The following is a 24,615-nucleotide window of genomic DNA, read 5'->3' on the forward strand; positions in this document are numbered from 1 at the left end:
GAGGTCATATGATACATGTCTTTCTCTGATTGACCAAACTTCTGACTCTTAACAAGATGTTAGTATGTAAGTGGGGTGGGGAGCACATCATCCTTGATATTATGGTACGAACTCCATCCAGAATCAGATAAAAGCCATGAACTTGTTCCAGAAAATGCACCCCACAAAATTCTAGGTAAAGAGTTCATAGACCCCTTGAACCTCACTCATGGACCCCCGTTGTAAGAATCCTGATATATAGATACCAGTAAACAAAGAGAAAAGATAAAAATCTAGTTTATCAGTATAAAAATAATTCAATTATGGTTCCTTAAATAATTTATATTTCCATGCCATGTGATACAGTACCTATTTTGCTTATAATTATGTCAGATTGACATTGCTATAAGTTTGATTTAGCTATAAACTAAACTCTTGATGCATGCTCCACCTTTGTCATTTGTTGTTCATGTGGCATAGTGTCGTCTATTTACAACTTTAAAAGGAAAAATTAGAGGGTGGCTGGATGATGGACACTGGGGAGGGTATGTGTTGTGGTGAGTGCTGTGTATTGTGTAAGAGTGATGAATCACAGACCTGTACCCCTGAAACAAATAATACGTTATATGTTAATAAAAAAATAAAAATTTCAACCAAAAAAAAAGAAAAGGAAAAATTAGACCATTTCTTAAGAGCTAGTATTCTGAAGCCTCCATAGTTCTCTCTGTTGAAATAATTATTTCTCATGTTGGAGACTGTGTGCTCTTATGGAATAAAGAGCTCAGTGGTAGGTTGAGAGGCTGCAAGGCAGAGCGGAAGGTATTTAGGCTTCAAAAGAAGGACCTGGGCTGGAATCCCAGCTCCTTCACCCCTTAGGAGAGTTCAACCTTAGTAAACCCTTTAAGCCCTGGCCTTCCTTGACTTCATCCATTAAATGGGAATAACAATGCCTACTTAAGAGGTTTCTTCGAGGATTAGGGACAATGTAAACAGAGTGCCCAGGCTGTATTAGATCCCAAGTAAATGGCGCTATTATTACGGTGAGTCCTTGGTGTTACACAACAGCAGCCATGCTGCCCAGGACTCCCAATGCCATACAATCAAACTGGCATGAGATTACTGAGTGCAGGGGACAACTGCTTACTGTCTTGAGGGAGTGACAAATGTCAAAGGCTGTTAACTGTTGACATACCCCAAGGTGCCAGGGAGCGAGACTCCAGGTTATGATGGGGCTTGCTTTGATAGTCCAAAGAAGCATGACTTCTGAATAGCACTTTGTTGACTTTTCAGGAGGCCAGTAGAGTATCTTAAGGTGGCTTAAAAATCCGGAACTAACACATACAGGGGGAAAAACGAGCTCAATAATAACAAATTTTCCTTCCTTACTGTTAGCTTCTTTGTTTCTTCTTTCTCCGGCTCAGTGAATACCAACACAAGGACTAATAACTCCTGACACTTTTTTTGTTTTCTTCCAAGAATATATTTTCATGTCTGAGTGAGTGCCAACGCCTTCCCTGACTCCTTTGGGAAGAATGGGTGCATTCTGTGAGTCACATCCACCGATTTTGAGGGCAAGGTTTCCGAGCATTCAGTGGAAGGCAGTGTGGCGTGGTGAGAAAAGGCGAATCCAGGACTCAGGTCACCTGGGTCCTGGTCCCCATCGATCTACATGAAAGAGGCCGATGGCGCTGCCTTGGTTTCCTCATTTGTAAAGTGCTTCAAGTCCGGTCTTGGGTGTGAGCGAGCTTTGTCGCCCACGTTGTAAGCGGTGACCCCGCAGTACCCCAACCTGACCGCGCTTAGGCGCTCGGCCGTGGGCGGACCCACTTCATGCGCGCTGCGGCGGCTCAGTGCCGGGAACCGTAGGTTGCGCGCGCAGCACCGGCCGCCTCCCGAACCCCGCGTCCCTGTTGCTAGGGCAACTGGGGGCGGTGCGCTTTCCGGCGCTGTCGCGGCAAGTCGCAGCTGTCATGGCGGAGACGGTCTGGAGCACTGACACCGGGGAGGCCGTGTATCGCTCCCGGGACCCCGTGCGCAACTTGCGCCTCCGGTAGTCGCATCGTCCCAGAGTCCTGTGCTTTTATGCTCTCAGATAATTCGAGCCTGAACCTCACTTCTTGTTTGCTGAGTTCCCACTTGCGCTTTCAACCCTGATCTCCGCCTCCTGGTCTCCCCGCGTCTCCCTCACTTACCCTCAACCCTCTCCACTCACGGCTTCCAGACCTACCCACGCCCTTTTCAAGTCTCTGCCCGTCTCGAATTACTCAGAGCTCTGTACCCAATACACTTACCCGCACTCTTCCCCTTAAGACCCCCGGCCGCGCTCCTGTGCACCCAACACACCTTGGTAGCCCCACCCTCTTTCTTTTGTTTCCCCCATGTTTGCTCTGTGTTCATCTTCAGGTTGCGTCTTGTAATGAGTATTCCGGGCTTTTCTTTTCCTGACAGGGTCCACCTGCAAAGAATCACATCCAGCAACTTCCTCCGTTACCAGCCTGCTGCCCAGCCTGGGAAGGACCTCATAGACTTGGCCACTTTTAGGCCTCACCCAACTGCCAGTGGGTGTATGGTGGTGATGCGGCCTCTTAGGGACCTGGGGGAGGGCCTGGGGCGGTAGTTGCCTTTTAAGACAGAGTAGACCCAGATTTGTAGTCTGAGAAAAGGCATAGAGAGAGGTTGGGTTCCTTGCCCAGGGTCACATGGCTGGTATATGTTGAAGCAAGGATTTGATCCCAAGCAATTTTAACTACTCATTTATGTTGTGTTAAGAAAATTGAGTAAGACATGATTCTTGCCATCAAGAGCTGATCCAAACTGTGGTCAAATGTAAAATAACAAAAGACTATACTTTTGATATGTTAAAAATCTGCCTGGCAAACTAAATACCGATTGTGGCATTTTTTCCTAAGAGAAAATATGCTCCAAACTCCTAATATATGTGTATACCAAACATATATGTATGTACTATACATACATATATACATAGTGTGTGTATACTGTATACATGTGTATAGTATATGTTACTTTAAATATGTATGTATGTTTATGCACACTACTTAAAACAATTTTAAAATTGGGGTCTGCTTGAAAAAGGTACATATTAACATCAACTGTGCTTTCGCAGTTTCCTTGTCTCAGAAGCCAGAAGAATGAGAAAGAAAGGACAGTGTGTTTGTGTTAAATCACTGGTCTCTCTGCATTTGTTGCATCTGTTCAGATATATTCCCTGGCGAGAGTGTGGGCTGGTGGGTTATGAAGCACGTGTCTCAAAAAGGCGTACTCAGCCAAGAGTGTATTCGATTTGGTTCTTTAATAATTTATTTGCCTTTCCTCGTCTCTTCTGGTACTTGGTCTTCTAAGGTTACAGTGCTTGTGGTTCTAGACATACGGCTTCATGAACAGTAAAGACAAGAATGCCAGGGTTTTTTTCTAGCAAATGTGGACAGTTGGGATTGAGGAAGAGCTATTTAGCCTACATCCTGAATTTGACTCCTGACACTGAATTAGATTAATTCCTTGGAGCCATGACTTCCTTTTATTCAAATTAGAGTAGTAATTAAGACTTCTTGGGTCCTAATCCTGGCTTCTACATATATCCACAGCCTCTCTAACCTTTGTTTAGAGTGAGTGCTTAATAAATCCCCAAACTCCAGCTGGTTTTGTGGGAAATATTAGAGCAGGGACTTGGGTTATTACCAATACCACAGAGCAAGAAGTGGTGCCGATTTGACTCAAACGTTTGACTCACTCTGTGGTCTTTGGAGGTGGACACCGCTCAGAGGAAGAGGAAGAGGAAGAGGTCGTGATTGGGTGGCAGGAGAAGCTCTTTAGCCAGGTGAGCCCATGCCACTTCTCCATCCAGTTTACCTCCACTGGCTCCACCTCCTCCTGGCTGGTAGCAGGGAAGGATTCCTGATACGTATCGCCTAACTGATTTCCAGAAAGTTATAGCAGTTTATACTTTCCCCTGTTGTTTTTTTTTTTTTTTTAATTTTATCCATTTATTTGAGAGAGAGAGAGCATGAGCTGGGGGGGAGGGGCAGAGGAAGAGGGAGAAGCAGACTGTCCACAGAGCAGGGAGCCCAACACAGGGCTCGATCCTAGGCCCCTGAGATGACCTGAGCCAAAGACAAACTGAGCAGGCGCCCCACCCCTCTGTTGTGTTTAAAGGGCAATATAGCATAGTGACTGACACTACCCAGTTTTATGATCCTGGGTAAAACACTTTTCACCTCTGGGTGAAATCTGCCATCTATAACAGCAGAGTTGGGTTAGACTCTCACTCTGGTTCCCTTTAGCTCTAACATTCTTTGAATCCCCTGCCCTCAGTTAGTTCAGATAAGTGGAAGTTGGCTATGGAAACATGCCAAATTGCATCAGCTCTATAGAACTGATTTGATGAAACAGTTACAAGAAAAAAGTTTGACATATTCTCAGTAGATCTCTGTGTCCTTGTGACCTCAGTTTGAAGTAGATCTGTACCGAAATGAAGCAGCCTGTCAGAGCCCTTTGGATCATCAGTACCGTCAAGAGATCCTGAAGCTGGAGGATTCGGGCGGCAGGAAGAACCGACGAATTTTTACCTACACGGACTCTGACAGATACACCAATGTGGAGGAGGTATTTTTTTTTTTCCTGGAGCCCCCCATAGCTTCCTTCTTTCCCTCCCCTAGCTTTCTGGCCTCTGGGTTCTGTGTGTTAAACCAGAAGCCTGTTCAGACAGACAGCCTGTCTAGGAACTGCCTTGTGCTGCTGGCGGCCCAGCTGGAGTGGAGCGGGCACGGCCTTCAGGTGGCGTGGCTGGTGCTGCTTTTCTACCTGCTGGAGGGCCTGAGGGAGTGGGCTGTGTCTCTCATGGCAGGCCGACTAGAGACAGGGACAAGACTTCCTCCATGCATCAGGAGATGAGACAGCTGGGTGGAGTCTCGAACCATCTAGATAAAACTCATCAGAGGATGCAGCCACAACTCTGAGTCTATGGGTTTGAGGACGGATTCAGTACAGCTGTGGGGAGTGGCTTAGTGCTCAGTTCGCCTGTGCTCACATACCCTTAATATTTGCCTCGGTCCCTGTATGACTTGTTCTTTCTTAGGGAGATTTTAAACTCCTTGAGAGTAGAGCCTGTACTTTCTGATTTTTGTCTATGACCTTTGTAGCTCTGCAAGGAGCAGATATTAAATGAGTGTTTTTGAAAGATTGATGCTTATGCTAGGAAAGCGCTGGGTTGGTAGCATATAAAATTTGGGTTTTCTGTTTTAGAAAAGTCCATGAAATTAGTTAGTGCTGAAGTACCCATGGGAGGACTTTTCACAGGATACTTTGTATCCCATTTGGCTTCTTCCAAGTACCTGGTAACATCAGCATCTACCAGGCACACTCACCCAACTTTTTGTTGGTATGTACTCAGAGATTGCAGACTCATTTTATTTTTTTAAAAAGATTTATTTATTTATTTGAGAGAGAGAGTGCACGCGTTGTGGGGAAGGGGCAGAGGGAGAGAAAAAAATCTCCAGCAGACTCGGCGCTGAGCGTGGAGCTCGACAAGGGGCTCAATCCCAGGACCCTGAGATCATGACCTGAGGCAAAACCAAGAGTCAGACACTCAACCGACTGTGCCACCCAGGTGCCTCTGCAGACTCATTGTAATGTTAGCATAAATAAACTCATTTCTGAAGGATAATATGCTGCCAAAATCTTGGAACAAACCAAGGCGTGGTAGGAATCTTCTTTGGCTTCTTTGTGCTACTGCTTCCCTCCCCTGACATGTATAACTGTGAGGTAGCTGTGGCCTGTTAGATTCAGGTCCCAGATGAGGTTTCAGAAGCAAGACTTGCCTTCAGTACCTGATCCCACGGGGCCCTGACCAGATGGGTCACACAGGGCTGCTCTCTTTTCCTAGCACTGTCAGAAAATGACCACCGCAGCCCGGGAGGTGCCATCATTCTTGGTCGAACGAATGGCCAATGTCAGGCGGCGACGGCAGGACAGGCGAGGGATGTGAGTGCAAAGGAGTAGGGGGTTGGGGGGTCCTTCATAGTCCTTCCAGGCCAGTGTTTGGGTATGTCTGCCACCTCGAGCTTCCCGTTCTGCAGGAGGCCTCCCCCGGTGTGCTCCCCCAGGTGCCTTCTTCGGGCTTTTCAGGGGGTGCCACCTTCCTGTGGTGTCTTCCAGGGAAGGTGGCATCCTCAAGTCACGAATTGTCACCTGGGAACCCTCAGAAGAGTTTGTCAGGAACAACCATGTCATCAACACCCCTCTTCAGACAATGTACATCATGGCAGACCTGGGGCCCTCTGGGAAGTGAGTGAGGCCCTCACTGCCCAGCTCAGATCCTCCTCTTCTCTCGTCACCCATCACCTACCCTGTTGTAGTCCCCCCCTGGGGAATGCGTGAGGGAGGGACTATTTCTTCTTTTTCTTCTCAGTCGGACTCAGAAAAAGGTATTTGACTATGACAGTTCTCACTGTAGCCTCTGTCCTCTCTCCTGACGTGGGCTGACTACCTCTTCCTCTCTCTGGTTAGTGGGACCAGTGGTCCTGAACCTGGGTGTTGATTCCCGGTGTCTAGGCTTGGCTATAAGAAGTCTGAACATGTCCTCTGTACTCTGAAAGTGGACAGCAATGGTGTGATCACAGTAAAACCTGACTTCACCGGCCTCAAAGGACCCTACAGGTGAGAGGAAGAAAGGGGGAGTGGGGACTGGTATTCCTTCCCTTGGCTTCACTTCTTGCCCCGAGTTGAGGAGATTCTGAGAAAGTCCTTCATCTGCCTTGGTTTCTAAATTCCCAGCCAATGGTTCATATTCTGTTTTATAACAGACCCTTAGGATTCTGGGGACTCTGTTCTCGGAAAGTGGGCAGCTATACCAATTTGAAAGGGCTAACTTCAGTGGTGTAGTTAAGTGAAAATAATTCTCTGTGCTGCTGCCTGTAGGGACCGGCCAGAACAGGGTGGGATGAGCTCAAGCAGATCTCTTCCTCTGGCCTGACTGTTCCTACCTCCGTGTCTTACAGTAAGAGAACTATAATTAGAAATGACCGAAGCCCACCTGTCTGTTTTTCAGGCGAGAGAACTGGGTGTCGGGAATGTTGTGCTTTAGGGTTTCCCCATGACTTTGAGGCAAAAATGGGCCCCAAACCTATGTTCCGTGTCCACTCCAACGCCCTTTCTGCTTTTCCACTTTGTTTCCCTCGCCTGCTCATCATTCTGGCCACTTAAATCCTCGTTTGCTTCGAGCGAGGTGTATGGCCAGTGGTGGTTTATCCCTGGACTAGGTCTGGAGAGACGCATCTCTTATCAGAGTTGGTCTTTTTGTGGCTTTGACCTTACAGAATGGAGACTGAGGGGGAGAAGCAGGAGCTGTGGAAGTATACGGTGGACAACGTGTCCTCCCTCGCGCAGCCAGAGGAGGAGGAGCGGGAACAGCGCGTGTTCAAGGATGTGAGAGCGACTTCCTTCCAAGCGCAGGGATGAGCCTGGGTGCCTGGGAGCTGAGACCGTGTCCGAGGTTGATGTCCGCAGTTGCGGGGTCTTTCTTACTGGCCCTCTCCTGATACAGGACGCATTGCTGACATATCAGACCGAAGCTTTTGATCATACTCTAACATAATAATAATAACAATGACCATTTATTTGAGCGTTTACCGTGCTCTGCGAGGCCCGTCACGTACTTTATTTCATCACTTTGAGGTGCATACTTTTGTTATTACCATTTTATAAATGAGGAGACTGAGATTGAAAAGCTAAGAAGTCTGCCCAAGGTCATGGGGCTTGTAAGTGCAAGAGACGGGACTGGGTCCCAGACCAGCAGACTCCAGAGCCTCTGTGCTTTACTTTAAAATGTCGGTGGCTTGGATGCTTCGGCCTCCAGCTCTCTGTCGCATTTCCTGTTACAGCATCTTTTCTCCCTCCCATTCAGAACTGACCCTGGTCTGGCTGGGGTTGCATCTTGAGTTTGCATATGGTTTGTTTCCTCAGCTTTATGGCCGGCACAAGGAGTATCTCAGCAGCCTCGTGGGCACAGACTTTGAGATGGTGAGTGGCTTGGCTTCCTGCAGCACCACGAGCCAGCTTTAGGCAGAGCATTCAGACCGTGACTGAGTAATAGCACCTCTCTTAAAGGACATATTCTTTATGTCAGAAGGAAATCAGAGACTAGCATATAGAGCATAGTTCTTATTATGTGTTTTAAAATATAGCAGGGGTGCCTGGGTGGCTGAGTCGGTTAAGCCTCCAGCTCTTGATTTTAGCTCAGGTTGTGATCTCAGGGTCATGAGATTGAGCTTGGTGTCGGGCTCCATGCTCAGCAAGGAGTCTGCTTGAGATCTTTTCCCTCTATGCCTCCCTCCCACACCCCCTCACCCGTGCGTGCTCTCTCCAAAAAAAATAATAAAATTAAATATAGCATATTGACAGAGAGCTGTTAATGAAAAAGAAAATGTCAGTGAAAAAGTTCTAAAAGGGCCACACACGTGCTGTGGGTGGCTTTCTCTGGGGTGGGGGTGGGGTTGGGAAGGTAGATGGGTGTTGGATGGTGAGAGGGGTATGTCAGAGATGTTTACTTTTTATTCCCTAAACTTAGTGGTTTTCAATTTTCATCAGTGGTACTGCATTCACATATTATATATAATTAATTAAAAAAAATATAAAGATGAGCAAGGTCTTCCTCACTCTTCATGCGGAGATTTTTCCTAAGTGCCCCATAGAGAGAGGAGGGGCATCATTTGTTTGTTAAATAGTTAGCGCTTAGACAAAACAAAATAATTTCAGTTATTCTGTGGTTCTGCTCTTTGTGCTCCCTTATTCCAGCAGTTCCATCCCTCAGTCAGGAGACAAGCATAGGATTACTCAGCGGTTTCCCTCTCTCTCTCCCTAAAAAAAATTCATTATTTTTGTATTGCATCAGCAGCAGATGTGCAGTGTTAAAAGGGTAGATAAGAAAACACAAGTAATTAAAAAGGAAACTCCCTAGTTCCTTGACCTCAGGCACCTAAAGGGAACGGGCCCCCGGCGTCCCACTGTTGGTAAAGGGCAGCTGTGCTTGCTTCCCTTGGCTATTCTTGTAAACTCTCCGTGCTTCGTTGCCCACCTCACCCTTTAAGTTATGTACTCTCTTTGCTGTTACAAACTTGAGAAATGAAGGAGACAGGTCGGTGGAGAGGGGTCTGGGCGGGGGCCGGGGGTGCGGAGGACGTGCAGTGACGGTGCGCGCAGATCTGGCCGCCAGCGCCGGGTCTTCCGGGGATTGGGGGACGCGCTGGAGGATGAGTGCTGACTCTCCCAGACCTCCTGACTCCTGATCCTGTCGCTCTTCTCTCTTCCTTAGACTTCCCCAGGTGCCCTCCGGCTCTTTGTAAATGGAGAGGTAGGTAAGTGCCTTGCCAGACAGAGATCCCTTGATGCTTGGGCAGGTGCCCCGACAGAGCTGCGAGGTAAACCTGCTGCACCCTGGTGGAGGCTCTGATTTGTCTGCCCTCCTTGGGAAACACAGTCATGAGGCTTTGCTGGAAGCGCAGGGAGTTCCTCGCGCTCAAGGGACTTGCTCCCCGAGGATGTAGGCCTTTCAGGACGGGGTTGCGTGCTAAGGGGGGGCAGGAGAATAAGCTGAAATCATTTCTTGTTTTCTTAGTTTCAGCGCAAGGCTATGAGTATGACAATCTCTATGTCCACTTCTTTGTGGAATTGCCAACCACAAGTAAGTAGTATTCCTGTCTCCTTTATACCCATTCTGACAGTTTTCTAGAGGCATTCAGTCAGGCTTCCCCACTTTTTTCAAAGATATTGGGACTGTCCTTTTCAAGGTCATAGATCACTTTCAAGTTGTCAAATCCTGTGGTGACACCTCTGCATTCGCCCTACATGACCTCTCAGAAGCACGTGGCACAGCTCACGTTTCCTCACTGGAACTCTCCTCTTGGCTTCTGGCTCCACACTCCTCTCTTCATTCTCATTAGTGACTCATCATTCCCCTTGGCTGTTGGCTTATTTGTTGGTCTCAAAGCTTTAGAGTGTCCAGGGCTGGGCCTGGGCCTCCTATTACTCCCTCTCTGTAGTCTTTCTAGGTGGTCCCATCCATCCTATGGCTTGAATACTACGTATATGTCTCAGACCTCTAGATTTCTCTCTAGCCTTGGCCTTTCCCCTGAACTCTAGGCTCATATCCAATTGTCGTTCCTGCCTAACATGACCCAAAGGACTCTTGATCCTCCCTCCTGCGTCAAACCCGCCCTCATGGTCTTCCCTAAGGGACATGGCAATGTCATTTACTTAGTTGCTGCTGCCAAAAACCAAGGAGACACCCTTGATTCCCCTACGGCCAGTCATTCCATCAGCAGTTCCTGTCGGCTCTGTCTTCCAAAGATATCCCGAAGGCTCCTCTCTTGAGCGCCCTAGACCAAGCCACCTCCATCTCCTGCCCAGGTCCATGAATTAACTTTCTAACTTACCCCTTGGCTTCTGTTACAGTTCCTTTGCCACAGACACCACAGCCAAATGGAACCTTTGGAAATGCAAATTAGTTGTATCTCTCTTGAGCTTTAAATGCCAACAGCTTCCCCTCCCACTTACAGTAAAATCCCAGCTCCAAAGCCCCCTGCCTCTCTCTCTATCCCTTCCAGCATACCAGTCATACTTTCTGTTTTCGAACATGCCAAGTTCATTTCCACCTTAGGGCCTTTTGGGGATCATTTCTTTTGTCTGAAACCCGTTCTGTCATATCTTTGCACGACTGAGTTCAGGTCTCAGCCTAAGTGTGCCCTCTGAGAAGTCCTCCCTCACCACCCGATCTAAAAGAGCCTGCTTTATTTTTAGTATAGCATCTGTCACTACCTGACAGCCTCTTGTTGGCTTGCTGTCCGTCTCCCCCACCACCTGGCATGTTAGCTCCTTGAGAGGTAGGGATCTCTTCTGTTTGCTCACCAACATATCCCCAGTGACCGGTCGTAGCACATAGGAGACACTCAGTATATGCTAAGTGAGTGATGGAGTGTGTGAGTGAATGAATGGATGAAGGAACTTTGTCTTTTTCTCAACCACTTGCCTTCCTTCCAGGTCAACTTACTATATATGGTCTTTGGCTTTCAGATTGGTCAAGCCCAGCATTCCAGCAGCTCTCAGGAATAACACAGACCTGTGCCACCAAATCCCTGGGAATGGTAGGGAAAATAGGAGGCCTGTCTGGAGGGGGGTGGGACTCTGAAGATGATCGGGCCGCCAGCCTGGGGAGCACTCAGAGTTGGGTCTGGCCCTTCTCTCTGGACTCTGCAGGGCTGCCTGGTCCAGGGCTTCCCTCTCTGTCTTTCTGAGGATGGTAGCAGCTTGTATGTGGATGCCCCACCCCCTCTTAGTCTCTTATTTCCATTGTGGGGGGATAGGTTTTCTTTTTCCCTTGTGAAGGTGTCAGCCGCAGGGAGAACAGATTCTCAGTGAGGCCTTGCCTACCCCATGACCCTAAGTATGAAATAACACTTCTCTTTTTTAGGATAAGGTGGCTTACTTCTCCTACCCATTCACATTTGAGGCCTCCTTCCTCCACGAAGACGAATCTGCTGGTGAGTAGCTCAGCAGGTCCTGGGCCCAGGCTCTCCTCTGGTGGTGCCCTCTCTTGGGGAAGGCCTCCTGTGACCTGGCTGCTTCTCTCACTTCTCCCAGATGCTCTCCCGGAGTGGCCTGTGCTCTACTGTGAGGTCCTCTCGCTGGACTTCTGGCGGAGGTATCGTGTGGAGGGTTACGGCGTTGTGGCGCTGCCCGCCACCCCAGGTGACGTCTCGTCCCCGCCCCCCACGTGGCCCACGTGCCCTCGCTCCTAGGAATGAGACTAACCCTTCTAAAACATTCAGGATCATTAGGAATTAGAAGCATTTAACTTGCCAGGTCCTTTGCTCCATGAGAGCTAGCTGAGTGAGGTTGCAGCTGACTCGGACGCTGAGCAGCCTGGGCGTCTACTGCTACTCCGAGCTCCCCTGTTTTGACTTGCGGCCTTGAGGGAAGAGCTCAGGCAGGGTGGGCTCTTGGCATCGTGTACTGACTGGATCAGCATTCGTTTTGAAATAAGATCTGCCGTCTCCTGTTGGGTGCTGGGCATTGTGCTAAGTGCTTCTCATTTAATTCCACCAGCCACTCCGAGATGTAGGCGTTACCATTGCCATTTTACTAGTGAGGGGAATGGGGCTCAGAGGGGTTAAGAAACTTGTCCTGGGTACGCAGGTCATAACTGGCAGAGCTGAGATGTGAATATCTAGCTGACTGATTTCCAAACAGGTGTCCCACACCTCCAGGATCCCCTCACCAGAGGTCAGGTCGTCCCCCGACAAGGTGTTTCAGTGGTGGCTAGGCCTGTGTCATAGTGGGGAGTCAATGAGAAACCACATGCCCTTTCTGGCTGAGGCCCCACTCTCCTCTTTTTGTCACAGGCTCACACACCCTGACAGTCCCCACGTGGAGGCCCATGGAGCTTGGCACGGGGGCGGAGCTGAGGAGGTTTTTCATTGGCGGCTCTCTGGAACTGGAGGACCTCTCCTATGTGTGGATACCAGGAACCTTCAAGGTGCCTTTTGTCTCTGGGCAGACTTCATGCTGGGAACTTAGGTTCCTGTCTCTTCTGGAGAAGGTGGGATCAGGGTTAAGCCCCCTTAGTTGCTTCATTATTAGTCCCTTCCTTTTTGTGGCTTCAGCTGGAGGTCACGGGCACATCTCGGGCCAGGTACAAACATCTACGCTGCTGTCCTAGGAGATCTCGGGAAATGAGTATACTTAGAGATTGCCCTGGTCCCGTCAGAGTTACTGGCCCCTCCTTCCAGCCCATCACCGAGGCTTTAGTCATCAAAGGCGGGGAGGATTGGCAGGCCACTTGTCCGACTGCTTATTCTCAAATGGGTTGGGGCGTCCCCTGATTTACAGTTGGGAGCCCCACGTTAGCCTTGAGGTGATGGAGTCTGGGTGCTGGAATGAGACTTCCCCCAGCAGATCTGTTCTCCGAGAATGGGAGTCAGAATGGGGGTGAGGTCTGCATGGTGCCTGGGGTCTAGAGCCCACAGAAGCCTGATGCTGTCTTAACTGCATGCCCCAGGGGGAGCGTCTAAGCCGCTTTGGGTTCCGCACTGAGACCACAGGCTGCGTCACCTTCCGCTTGCACTGTCTGCAGCAGTCCAGGTGAGTGACCCCGGCCCTCTGCCTTGGGGAGCCTTTCCCCTGAGGGCTGAACAGCACCTGTGGCCATGTGCTGGGCTTCTGTGCAGGGCCTTCATGGAGTCAAGTTCCCTCCGGAAAAGGATGCAGAGCGTGCTGGACCGTCTGGAAGGGTTCAGCCAGCAGAGTTCCGTTCACAGTGTGCTGGGTAGGTTTCCCTCCCCCGGCCACCCCTTATCAGCATGGGCCCCACTCCTCCCCACACCGCAGTAGCTGACCACTGCATTTGCTCCCCTTGCAGAGGCCTTCCGTCGAGCCCGGCGCCGCATGCAGGAGGCCCGAGAAAGCCTTCCTCAGGACCTGGTGAGCCCCTCGGGGACCATGGTTTCCTAGCTCACGGCGGCCCTGGCCCCCCACCCCCACAACCCCGTGCAAGAGGACAAGATGGATGATATGTGAGGCTGGTGCTGTCCGCCTCTTCATCTTTCTCCCCAGTGACCCCACTGGCCTGCTGAGAACCAGAAGAGCTGAGAAAGTCCCGGGCCAGACCCTCTGCCTAGTCTTCGGCAGGGCCAACCCCCTGCTGGGTAGCAGTACCGCTGGAGACCCTACGGTCCCCCTCTGCATGTTTCAGTTACTGCGAGTGGCTGTCATGACAGGGCAGCCTTGTTGGGTTAGCCCAGTGTGGGGTGACCCCACCGTTAGTTCTGTCCGCAACACGGCCTCTTCTCTGGCTTGTCTCACTGTCTTGAGGGCAGAGAGCTGCAGGTGCCCCCTGCTTCACAGCCTTCGCTACAAATGGAGGCTTAAGAAAGGAAGAGGAGAGAGATCTTGAATGCCTGGCCTGGGAGCCTCAGCCGCCTCTTTCCAGGGTAGGCTTGTCCTGCCGCTTGGGGCTTGTTGTGTTTGAGATATGAGTAAATGAAGGCTGAAGGCAGTGCCTAGTCCTTTCTGCTAGCCGGGTAGTATCTTTTATTGTATTTTTTGTACATAAAGACTTTTTGTACTGACTGACGTGTCGGCTGTTTTTCTGCTCAGGTTGCTGGCATGGCCAGGGTATTCTCCCGAACCTTCCCCTTTTCTGCTCTTTCCAACTCCAGAGTGTCTGGAGTCAGCCTGCAAGAGAGGCTTAGGGGTTAGTGCCAGTGAGGTCCTGGCAGTGCTCCTCTTAAATGTTTGGAGCAAAGCACGGGACTGAGGTTATGCCCTCCCCCGCCTAACGCAGAAACCAGCTCTTGCCCTCAGTGGACTTTTATTGGTACAAGCAGAGCTCACTGCCTGGTCTGCAGGCTTCAGCAGAGGATGGTGGGGCGGCTGGGGCCAGGTGTGGCATGGGCTGCAGTCATGGGTGGGGGATGGGGACAGGCTGGGAAATAGAAAAAAGAGGCCGGAGACCATGCAGATGACTCTTCTTGCCTGGGCCTCAAGACCTCCTTGCACCCGGAGCTGATGCCTGACCTAAGACCTGGGAGGCTCCCAAGGTGGGAGGGTTCACTGCTGCCAGGAACCCTGGCTGTCACTCCCAGCCACAGAACCAGCAATGAGCCAGAGCCAGCAAAAGCATCAGCAGATGTGGTTGCTCCAGGGGAGAAGGCAGCCTTGTGGTCTTCCCCAGGTTCTCTTGTGTCTGAGGCCGGAGGCTTGGGATGGGCTCCTGTGGAAGCAGCACACATGGGCAAGTGAGGAACTTGCTGGGTGTCCAGGCATGGAGCTGTGTTAGGGTGCTGACAACGAAACTGAGGCTTCCTAATTGCCCCCCAAAGTCCTAGGCCTTGGATCAGCTCTCCGTCCAGAAGCTAGCATACCGGGAAGCTGGTAGGGAAGACTACCCTGCTTCTCGTGACAAGTTTGGTTGTCTCTGCTTAGAGGTCTAAAAGGACTCAGCCATCTGGTCTGGGAAGGATGTTGGAGGAGGGCCTCCCCTTACCTGTAGAGGCCTCATCTGCCTTGCCAGGCTGATAGGTTCAACCTGGGGATGCGGGTGCAGCTCACAAAGTCCTGTGGGTAAGTGTTGGCCCTGAAGATGTCCCTCGAAACGGTGGTGATGCCGGTATTGTCACACACAATTCGAGACAAGGAAATATGGTGCAGGGCCTCGCGCTGTCTCTTGGTGAAAACACCCTGCTTTTCCCACCAGAACCTACCGAGACAAGTTGAGAGATGTGGGTGAAGGTTAGGGAGGAATGAACATAACGAGCACCTGTGGTATGCCAGGTACTTCACATTATTTCATTCAATTCTCCAGAATACCTGCAAAATAGGTATTCTTCCCCATTTATAAATGAAGAAACATGTTCAGCAGTCAAGGAAATTGCTCAGTATTAAGTGCACAGTAATTTAAGTGGCCAGGGCTGGATTTGAACCTGGGTAAATGCCAAATCCAAATAAGGAGTCAGGTCTTAAACCATAAGCTTTATTGGAAGGAAACCAGATTTAGCCCTGTCTGCCCATGTTTCCTGGGACCCACTAGCCAAACAGCTTAGGCACCATCAGGCTTGCCCGGCCCATGGTCTCTCTCACTCTGACCAAGCTCTCCACAGAAGAGCCTCCTGGTCTCAGACCCTGTGAACTTGGAAGAAACGAATCAAAAAGGGCAATTTCCCCCTTGCTGAGTCTTGACATGCTAGCGTTTTTCTGCCCTGCCTCTGGGGCTGGTCTCTTTAGGGGAGAGTCCCTTACCTGTCACCATTTCGGGCTCTCCTGAACTGGTTTTCAAAAAGACAAGCCAGAAGAGGCCCTACTCGGGCCCCTGGCAAAAGAGGCTCTGCGATGGCCCCAATCCAGATATCAATGTTGTCAGGTGTCCCATACAGATTCAGGAACTTCCTCGCCAAATCCCGGTTTTGCAGCACCTGGCTGAGCTGTGCCAGATTCCGGGGCTGGGAGAGTCCACAGAAGCGCCTCCAGGCATTGTACCCTGTAGGGAAAGGGGGCAGAGGCGGTTCAGTCTTACCTTGTTGACTTCCCCTTAGCTTCTGCTGCTCCACAGTTTCTCCCGAGAGAGCTCTGTGGTCAGGAAGTGTTGGGCAGAACAAGATCCCTGCTGACAGGAGAGGCCGAACCTTCCAAAGATCAAACCACTGCCCTTTAGTTTTCAAAGTGAGTAGACAACCATGCTTTGCGTGCATCAAACTGAGGAGTGTGTCCTAGTGTAACACCTAATACCACAAGGATATTATTATTGGACTCAGGTGCATCAATTATGTACAAATAAGATGGACCCAGAACATAAAAGACTCTGGTTTAGAGAAGGAAGGAATGAATAAATACATAGGTGAACAAACCAAGAAATGAAGAGCATGGTTAAAGTTTACTCAGAAAAGGACCACATGCTGTATGATTCCATTTACATGAAAGGTCCAGAATAGGCAACTATGTAGAGATAGAAAGATCAGTGATTGTCAAGGGCTGGGGTGGGAACAAGGAGAGACTGTTATTGTAAGGTTTCTTTCGTGAGTGCTAAAAATGTTCTGACATTAGCAATGGTGATCAGTGGGCCAAAGACCTTAACAGACCAAAAAAAAGATCAATGCACAACTCTAAATAATACTAGTCATTGAATCATATACTTCATATGGGTGAATTCTAGGATACACAAATTATATCCCAATAAAGCCATTTGAAAAATTTTTTTCACCTACAATTCCTCTGCTATTTAGGATCCCACACCAGGACCAAGCCAGATGATGGGGCAGGGACCATCAAGATAGGAGATAGATTTGCCCTAACCTTGAAGAACCACCTGCCCCATATTGTCCATTGAACTATACCTCACCAACACCATCTTCCAGCTGAGCAAAGGGAAACGATATAGTGCTTTACCTCACTAAGCACTGGTGTGTGATAATCTCTTAGGATCCTCACAACACCTCTGCAAGGCACTTTGTAATCTCCATTGTATCAAATGGGTATTTGCTGAGCTTGAGCAACTGTGACTTTCTTAAGGTCACTCCACCAGTAAGTGGAGTTCAAACAAGCTTCTCCAATCCCAAATTTGGTGTTGGACTTGGGAAGGGGTTGGAGGAGACTGTCAGAGCTAGTATCCGGACAATATTTCTGTGACAGCTTAGAGGGAAAGGTATCGGGGGGAAGTTGGCACAGAAGCTCACGGTGTGGCACCTGGGTGGCTGGCAATCTCAGTTATCCAGCAGGGGGCGCCCGCAGCTCTTTAGTGGTCGGGAGCCCCCAAGTGTGAGGAGGAAAGAAACAGGTTCTTGAGCACCCGCTGGGTGCCTGCCGGTGCTGTGGTAGGTGTGGTGGAGATTGCCCCCACCCCGTTATACACAGCCACAGATGAGCTGAGGCAGATGGGACTTCAGGTTGTAGACAGGAAAGTAGGGGAGAGGGAGAGGGGACAAGGTGGTGACCAAAGCCTTCCCCTAACATTATGGCTTGCACAGGGGGAATAAAGGAGAAATTCTGAACTTGATTCAAATTTTGCTACTTCCTAGTTATGTGGCCTTGAGAGAATGACCAGATGTCTCTGAGCTAATTTCCTCATCCATAAAAATGACTGTAGTAGTTGCTTCTCAAGGTCATTGGCAGAATGAAATGATTAATAGCCATGAAAATTCCTGGCAAAGTGCCTAAGTTTTCTTCTTTCCTAGGATACATTTTTCTTCTTTCCTAGGATTTTTGTGTCCTCAGGAAACGGCCGAGGCCATCTTCAGTTTACTCCACCTGTTCCTACCTCTTGAGTTCTTTGCCTTTCTGCACTTAGAGCCAATTCCTATGTCCCTGGAACTTGAGTCTTCCTCCTTGGAACTCACCAGGGTAGCGGGGAATGGAGCATTTCTTCTCTGCCCTTTGAAACTACTGTTTTCTCCACCTGGAAAGAGCTAATCTGCTTTGTCCACAAGCAGATCGTGTCCAGGTCCTGGTCGTGCTCTGAACCTACAGCTAGAGTCCCTACAGTGGCAGGTGAAGATAGGGCAGGATGGCAAAGGGTGGTCCCAGGGATGCTTTCCTCCATCAAGCTCGACCTCGCATGCCTCTCAACCACAGCACACAGAGTAGAGAGTTCCAGCCAGAAAGGATGCACCAAGGGTCTTCTCTGAAACCTGCCCCCCACCCCCAGTAGCAGCAACCCCAGGCCAAGCAAAGCCCCCTCACCTGGGAGGCCGTGGTCCCGGCTGCGCTGCATGTTGAGAGCCGCCAGGTCCAGCCCGATCCTTCTCACTTGCTGAAAGAGCCGGTCCCGCAGCTCATCCACTAACATGGAATCCTGGCGGTTTAGCTTGGCGGGGGTAGCCATGAGGCCTCGGATGATGGGGTCGATGCCACCTGGTGGCGGGGAATGTGAGCAGCACATATTGGATCGGCCTCTGGGGAGCCCCTGGGTCATCACATGACGCCAAGCTAGCTCAGAGCTGGACAAGCCAGTCGCTTATATTCTGTAATGTTGCCTGGGTAGACTTGAAGCGAGCTGGGGCTGGCAGGGAAAGAAGTCACCCCCACTTCTTAAAGAAGGAGCAGAAGGCAACTTCCTCCCAGGCCCACAAGCCCCCAGTCTGACATGAGTCTCCTCCCCTTTGTGAATCCTCTGATCCCTAAGGGCGTGGGAGGCCCAGGCCTGAGGGTCTTGGTGCACCTGCCTGGTACTGCCCTGGGGAGATGATTAGCAGTGGCCTGAACAGCAGCCCGGCCTCCTGGCACTAAGCCTGGCCCCACCCCCACTCCCATCTGCTTTTAAAACCTGGTCACCTTCATGCACAATTCGCCAGGTGGCAAAGAAGCTAGTGCTAAGCGGGACGCGCGAGTTGGGTGCTGAGGCCCGGTACTGGCTATCCAAGCGGAACATGAAGGGCTGGAGCATGGTGTGGCCAAAGCGGAAGGCCAGGGTGAAGACATTGGCCACACGAGGGTCCACATTGGAGCAATACCCCCGGTAGGGCCCTAGGGTTCTCCCGGCCCGGGCCTTGCCCAGAACCAGGGGCAGAAAGTCTCGGTAGGTGATGATCTACAAGAGAAGACAGGAGGAACATCACCTTAGCGGCTGCCCACCCCATTCCCTTGCCTTTGGACAAAACTTTTGCTTTCTGAAGTGCTGCTCAGACATACCAATTCTTTATTACTATCGTGCCCAATGTGGAAATATACATTTCCCGTTGGCTGATGAAGAGTGGGGTGACAAGGACAGTGTCACACAGTGAGTTAGTGACAGAGTTTGGGGTACAGGTCAGATCTCAGGTACACTCCCCATCACCCAGCCCTAGCTGATTTGAGGCATAGCCTCAAAGGATGTTTTAAGGAAAGTGGGAGCCACTCTCTCAAATGGTGTCTCATGCCAGATTGTCTTCTAGGGGATGCTGGGGCCCCGGGCTCCCTACCTGGACCATGGCGCCCACGATCTTCCGGGCCTCCTGATACAGCTTGTCTCCGGTCCACTGGGGATTCAGACGTTTCAGCTCCGCAGCTAGCCGGTTGTGTTCCCGCATAAAGAGGGTATGCATAGCCGCCAGTTTGGGAGTTTCCGATGATCGGGAGTCACCTTGAAAACCCCAAGTTCAGAGTCAGCCCTTCCCAGAGAAATGTCTCTGCTAAGGCAGACAGACCTGCTCTGGGGACTATAAAGAGGTGGTAGCGCTTTGTGACTCAGGCCAAGCCCCGGGCCCTCGCTGGACCTCCATCTCCTCAGCTGTGCTATAAGGCTCCTCACTGACTGCCACCATCTGCCCCCGCATAACGGGTCAGGACAGGGGAGACAGTGGGGTCTTAGATCCCAAAGTTACTGAAATAGGTTCAGGCAAGGTGGGAAAGCACAGAGCAGCTGCTGGTCTTGGGCATGATTCTATTCTACAAGTGACCAGATCCACAGCTGGTGGAGGGACCTGGATGACTCTAGGAAACCTTGACTTTGGGACTGCGAGTCACCTGTCCCATGAACTGCATCCATCAGCACATTGTCCACCAAGAGCTAGACCTTTCCCCAGCTGTGGACTTGGGATCAGGCTGCTCTCCCCAGGGAGCCCAGGGGAAAGAGAAAGAGAGAGGGTTGGGCAGAGCGCATTCCTGTAGCCAGAGCTTCTCCTGGAGGCCTGGAAGGAAAGCAAATTCCTGAAGGTGGGCCTCACACACAGTCCCTTGCTGGCTTTGAACGAAACCCTTTAGTACAAGGTCTTATTTAACCTACTCTTCAGTCTACCGCTGGGGGCTGACCTGCCAGGAAGCAGGGGATGCGCGCTGTGCGGTTGGTGAGGAGGCAGGGGTCATCACGCAGGTTGTCAAAGGGCAGCAGGGCCCGGCCGTTGTCACTGAAGCGGGTGTTGACAGCCAGCATCCCCAGGAAAGTGGTCCGGTTGCGGAGCCGCAAGGAGAGGGAGACCTCGCTGCCATACACCATGCTGGCGTCCACGAAGGAGGTGAGTGCGTTGAGCTGGTTTCGGATTTTGTTCCGGTTTTGGGGGCATGCGGGTGCCGAGCGGAAGAAGGGGATGCAGTCACGCTGGTTCCTGATGCGGGGGTCATTGGGCGGGATCTGAGGTGGAAGAGGAGCCAATGACCCGGTGGGGGGGCCCTCAAGAGCAAGCTCCCTCCTCTGGATCATTCCTCACCTTCTTCAAAACCTTGCTTGAGACTCCCCTCCTCTAGGGAGCCCTCCTCAGCTCACCCAGACTCCTGCTGCTCACCAGGTCAATCTGAGCATCCTTAGCACTTTGTATCATAGAGTCATGGAAGGATCCTTATTTTACAGCTGGGGAAACTGAGGCTCAGAGACAGGAAGTGACAGCTTGTTAGCAGGAGAGGTAGGATTAAGACCTAGTTCTCCTGACATTTGGGTCTGTGCTCCTCTCATTCCATTTAATTCTACAGACATCTGCTAAGCACCCTTCTATGCCAGGTGCTTTGGAGACCAACAAAGGTCAGCAAACCCCAGCACAGGTTGCAGGAAGCTGAAGTTCAGTGAAAACAGGTGCACACATAGAGAATATAACTCTAAACTGAGGCACTATTTGCTATGCTTGATCTAAAAGTCAAAAGCAAAAGGTGTACTACGAAAATATGGGAAGATTCCTCCAGGGAGGTGCCCTTGAACTGGAGCTTGAAGAATGGGTAAGGTTGCCCCACGAATGTCGCCCTACCTGTTAGGGGTGAATGAATGTGGAAGTGTATGCACGTGTGTCTCCCCACCCCCCACCCCATATCCCCAGAGAGGCTCTGCTCCCTGGAGTCTGTCTTTCCTTCCCTAGTGTTCCACACGCTCCTTGCCTCTCAGCCTGAAGGATAGTGCCCTGCTCACAACACCATCCCAGGAACTGGTGAGAGCTGCAGGGCCCTCGGACCTCTTCAGGAAGGAGAGAAGGGCAAGAGCTAAGAGTCTCTAAAGCCTCCCAAGAGCAGCAGCCCAGAGGCTTCCCCTGTCGGGATCAGACCCATGGGTCAAGGCTAGTCTCCACTGCTTCCTCCTCTGTGAAGCCAGCACTAAACTGCGGGCAGACTGCCCCGCCCCTGCCCCCACCCCCCACCCCCCCCCCGCAAACACGCACAGAACGGGGTCTGTGCAGGGCCAGCCTCCTTGCCTTCGTCTGATACTCCAGCACCACAAACAGCTCCTTGAGGAGGGCGCTTTAGTCTCACAGACCCGCCCCTCCTCCCTGCCCCCCCCCCCCCCCCCGGCAGCTCTTGGCCTGGGGCCCCGGGGACCGGTGGGGGTACCTTGATGGGGAAGCAGGGGGGCAGCTGGGCACAAGTCTTCTCGCAGTCCACGCCCGCAGTGAAGGCCACTCTGGCTGGGGACTCAGGGGAGAAGTCCAAGTCGTGGTCAATGAACTGGCCCCACTGCATGAACATAAGGGCCCTGCCCTGGTCGGAGGTTAGCCTCTCGTTGGGGAAGCGCACAATCTGGTTGGAGACGGCTCGGACCTGGTGGGGAGAGAGGTCAGCGTGGGGCATCCCAGGCCAACTCAGCAGATTGCCCCTGCTGGTGTGAACATGGTCTCTCCCTGTCTCCTCCCCTCCCCTCCCCAGCCCTACTTTGTTCCACCCCCTGTGTGCCTGTCCTGCCTACAAGGATGGCCTCTGGTGTGACTCCTGAGGATTCCAGGAGTAGAGAAGGGGAGATGCCTGGTTGGCTGGCTGAGACCCCACCAGCTCTTCCAAAAAGGTAAATACACGGAATCGATAGGTCAGTTTATAGACTAATGGGTACCTAAATGACAGAAGTGATTGAGAGATGCATGGACCAGTTGGTAGGTGATGGTAATAAATTTAGAGAGAATTGGATAGATAGATGGAAGAAGAATTAATGAATAGATGTTGACAGATGAGTAGGTGATTGTCATATTGACATATGAATAGAAAATTGATAAACTGATAAATGTGAAATCATTTGGATCAATAGACATAGAATAAGACATACAGATCTTTATATTTAGCTAGATACTTTGATACTAATTCTTGGAGAAAAAAACAACACTATAATGGCTTGCATTACTCGATCGCATCCTACGGAGATGTTTATACTGAGGACCTTAGAATTCATACACCAGCAATACAAGGTGGGTTTTACTGCCATTTTACAGATGAGGAAACTGAGACCCGGCTGTATGACTTGCTCAGAGGAACCTAGCTGGCCAGTGGCCGAGCCTGGCTTCCAGCTGGCTCGGGGCTGTGCTCTTACTATTTAGAGGTGGTGGGGCAGCCTCCAGACCCTCAGCCCCTACTCACGAGAGGGAGGAGGAAACCATTGCGCCTCCTGTTGGGCGTCCAGCCGTAGGGGAGGGACAGCCCGTCCTCGTACTCAGCTGGCAGCCAGCGGGCCAGGGGCTGGTTGGAGGCCCCCAGCAAGGGTCTTCTCCTGCAGCAGAGAGTTGGCTCCAGTCAGCAGGAGTTCTGAGCCTAGAGGCCACTCTGTGGGGGGTGACGGGGTGGTGGAGGGAAGGGGGGCACCGTGGGTCAGGCGCGGCCCCCCAGCACCTACTTGTTGTTACATTTCCCAGTGATGGTCCGGTACTTGTCGCTGCACTTCTCCTCCTGGTCCTGGAGAGCACAGCCACTGGCCTGGGACAGCAGCCAAAGCTGGGGCTCTGTCAGCACCTCTGGGGGTGGGACAGGGGGCAGGGTCCTGGCTCTTTCCTGAGCTGGTCTGTTCCATACCTCCCATCCCTTGACCCTCTTCCCTCCCAACAGCCCCGGCTGTGTACCCTGCCACCCCAGGCCACAGCAGGCCCTGGGGCTCAGTGTGGAACACAGTACCAGTGACGTTGAAGGAACTGGATCCCCGGAGCTGTAACCTCCCCTCCAGCAGCTCCAAGGCCACATGCACATAATCAGCAGCCTGGACGACTGTTCTGGTGGCTGCTAACGGTTGTTTGAAGTAGGACAGGAGGTCCATGGGGCTGGCCAGGCCACTGCGGAGGCGCTCCCTAATGCTGCAGGAAGAGAGCAAGGGCTGGAGAAAGGAAGCAGAGCCCTCCAGCAGAGCTCTCCAGCAGAGCCCCAGCCCGGTGGTGGACAGCCAGGGCCGTGTGAAAAGACAGGATGGATGGAAGGGAGGCTCTCTACCAACATGGCACTGCCCTAAGGTGGCCGGGGGCAGGGTGATGGCTGCCATGACTGTGGCTGGAACCCACCCACCTCATCGACCCTTCCAGACCCACCTCCTCTCAGTCTGATTGTAGGCAGTATCCACCAGCAACTTGGCCTCTGTTATGCAGTCCCGAAGGACCGAGGTCTCCACTGTCATGGGGGAGGCTGTTCAGAGGGAAGGGGACTCAGTGTCCAGGGGAGCCACGGGCTACCCCCAGACCCAGACACTGCCCCCTCCATTGCCCTCCTCCTCGGCTGTCCAAAGGGATATTACCTGGGCCGGTGCCCTCACATGGCGGGGCCAGGATGAGTGTGGCTAGGATCCCAGTCAGGGCCAGGAACAGCTTCATTTCTGCAGTGAGACCCCCGGCCGCAGTGGGGCAAGGGATCGACACCCACATCCTGCACACAGGTGGGCCCCCTGTGCCCCTCTCACCTGGAGGTCCCCAAGCTGACCTCTTACCTCCTCTTTTCTGGAAGTAGCTAGGAAGAGACTTTTATATCCTTTCCAAGGGTGAGGGAGGGGAAGTCCAGCCTCCTGAGGTGGGGCCCTGGAACTTCCCTCTCATTTTCAGGGGAGTCATGAGACTGAAGCATGCCACCCCCACCCTCTTCACTACTGAGTTCATGGATGTATTTTCTCCGAGGCTCAGGGCAGTGCCTGGAACACAGGTATTGCTCAGTGAGTATTTGCTGGAAGATTGAGGAGCAGTGTGCCTCAAAAGACTGGGCCTGGGCCTGCCACTAACTAGTTGTATGGTCTCGGGCAAGGCACTTTCCCTCTCCAGGCCTCAGTTTCCACATCCCTAAAATGGGACTTGGACCAGACGGTTGGAAAGGCTCCTCTCCTCCCCATAACTGGGCAGAAACTGGGTCTGCCTTATTCTTGTATCTCCCCAGACACCTCAGCACAAGGCCAGGTGTTCAGTAGGTGCTCAATAAATGTTTATTGAGTGCACAAATGATGTCAGGTCAGTGATTTGG

General features: G+C 51.4%; 2 protein-coding genes across 5 annotated transcripts; one reads left to right on the forward strand and one right to left on the reverse strand.

Annotated features, from left to right (window-relative positions):
* The first annotated feature begins 1,936 nt into the window (after positions 1–1,936).
* MKS1 (MKS transition zone complex subunit 1) lies at positions 1,937–13,740 on the forward strand. 4 transcript variants are annotated; one of them, XM_027568412.1, is made up of 19 exons: positions 1,937–2,029; positions 2,428–2,537; positions 3,744–3,814; positions 4,444–4,599; positions 5,879–5,976; positions 6,151–6,279; positions 6,547–6,651; positions 7,311–7,419; positions 7,957–8,013; positions 9,305–9,347; positions 9,608–9,673; positions 11,062–11,132; positions 11,459–11,528; positions 11,629–11,736; positions 12,390–12,523; positions 13,046–13,128; positions 13,215–13,312; positions 13,406–13,467; positions 13,600–13,734. In XM_027568412.1, exons 1-19 carry the CDS (start codon positions 1,950–1,952, stop codon positions 13,600–13,602), a joined length of 1,653 nt encoding a protein of 550 aa, XP_027424213.1. In that variant the 5' UTR covers positions 1,937–1,949; the 3' UTR covers positions 13,603–13,734. The 4 variants fall into 4 exon arrangements, with proteins under 4 accessions (XP_027424213.1, XP_027424212.1, XP_027424215.1 ...); XM_027568411.2 differs by having other exon boundaries at positions 13,406–13,740; XM_027568413.2 differs by having other exon boundaries at positions 1,957–2,032; positions 3,687–3,814; positions 13,406–13,740.
* A 557-nt stretch (positions 13,741–14,297) lies between these two features.
* On the reverse strand, positions 14,298–24,032 carry EPX (eosinophil peroxidase). The gene is made up of 13 exons (XM_035724804.1): positions 23,906–24,032; positions 23,703–23,796; positions 23,299–23,474; positions 23,024–23,141; positions 22,771–22,900; positions 21,760–21,966; positions 20,263–20,581; positions 19,434–19,594; positions 18,808–19,063; positions 18,217–18,387; positions 15,784–16,021; positions 15,032–15,244; positions 14,298–14,758 (listed from the first exon to the last, which is right to left on the reverse strand). The coding sequence occupies exons 1-12, from the start codon at positions 24,030–24,032 to the stop codon at positions 15,043–15,045; spliced, it is 2,199 nt and encodes a 732-aa protein (XP_035580697.1). The 3' UTR covers positions 14,298–14,758; positions 15,032–15,042.
* Between the last annotated feature and the right edge of the window lie 583 nt (positions 24,033–24,615).

This window comes from Zalophus californianus, chromosome 16, assembly GCF_009762305.2.
Source record: "Zalophus californianus isolate mZalCal1 chromosome 16, mZalCal1.pri.v2, whole genome shotgun sequence".
Classification (NCBI taxonomy): domain Eukaryota; kingdom Metazoa; phylum Chordata; class Mammalia; order Carnivora; family Otariidae; genus Zalophus; species Zalophus californianus.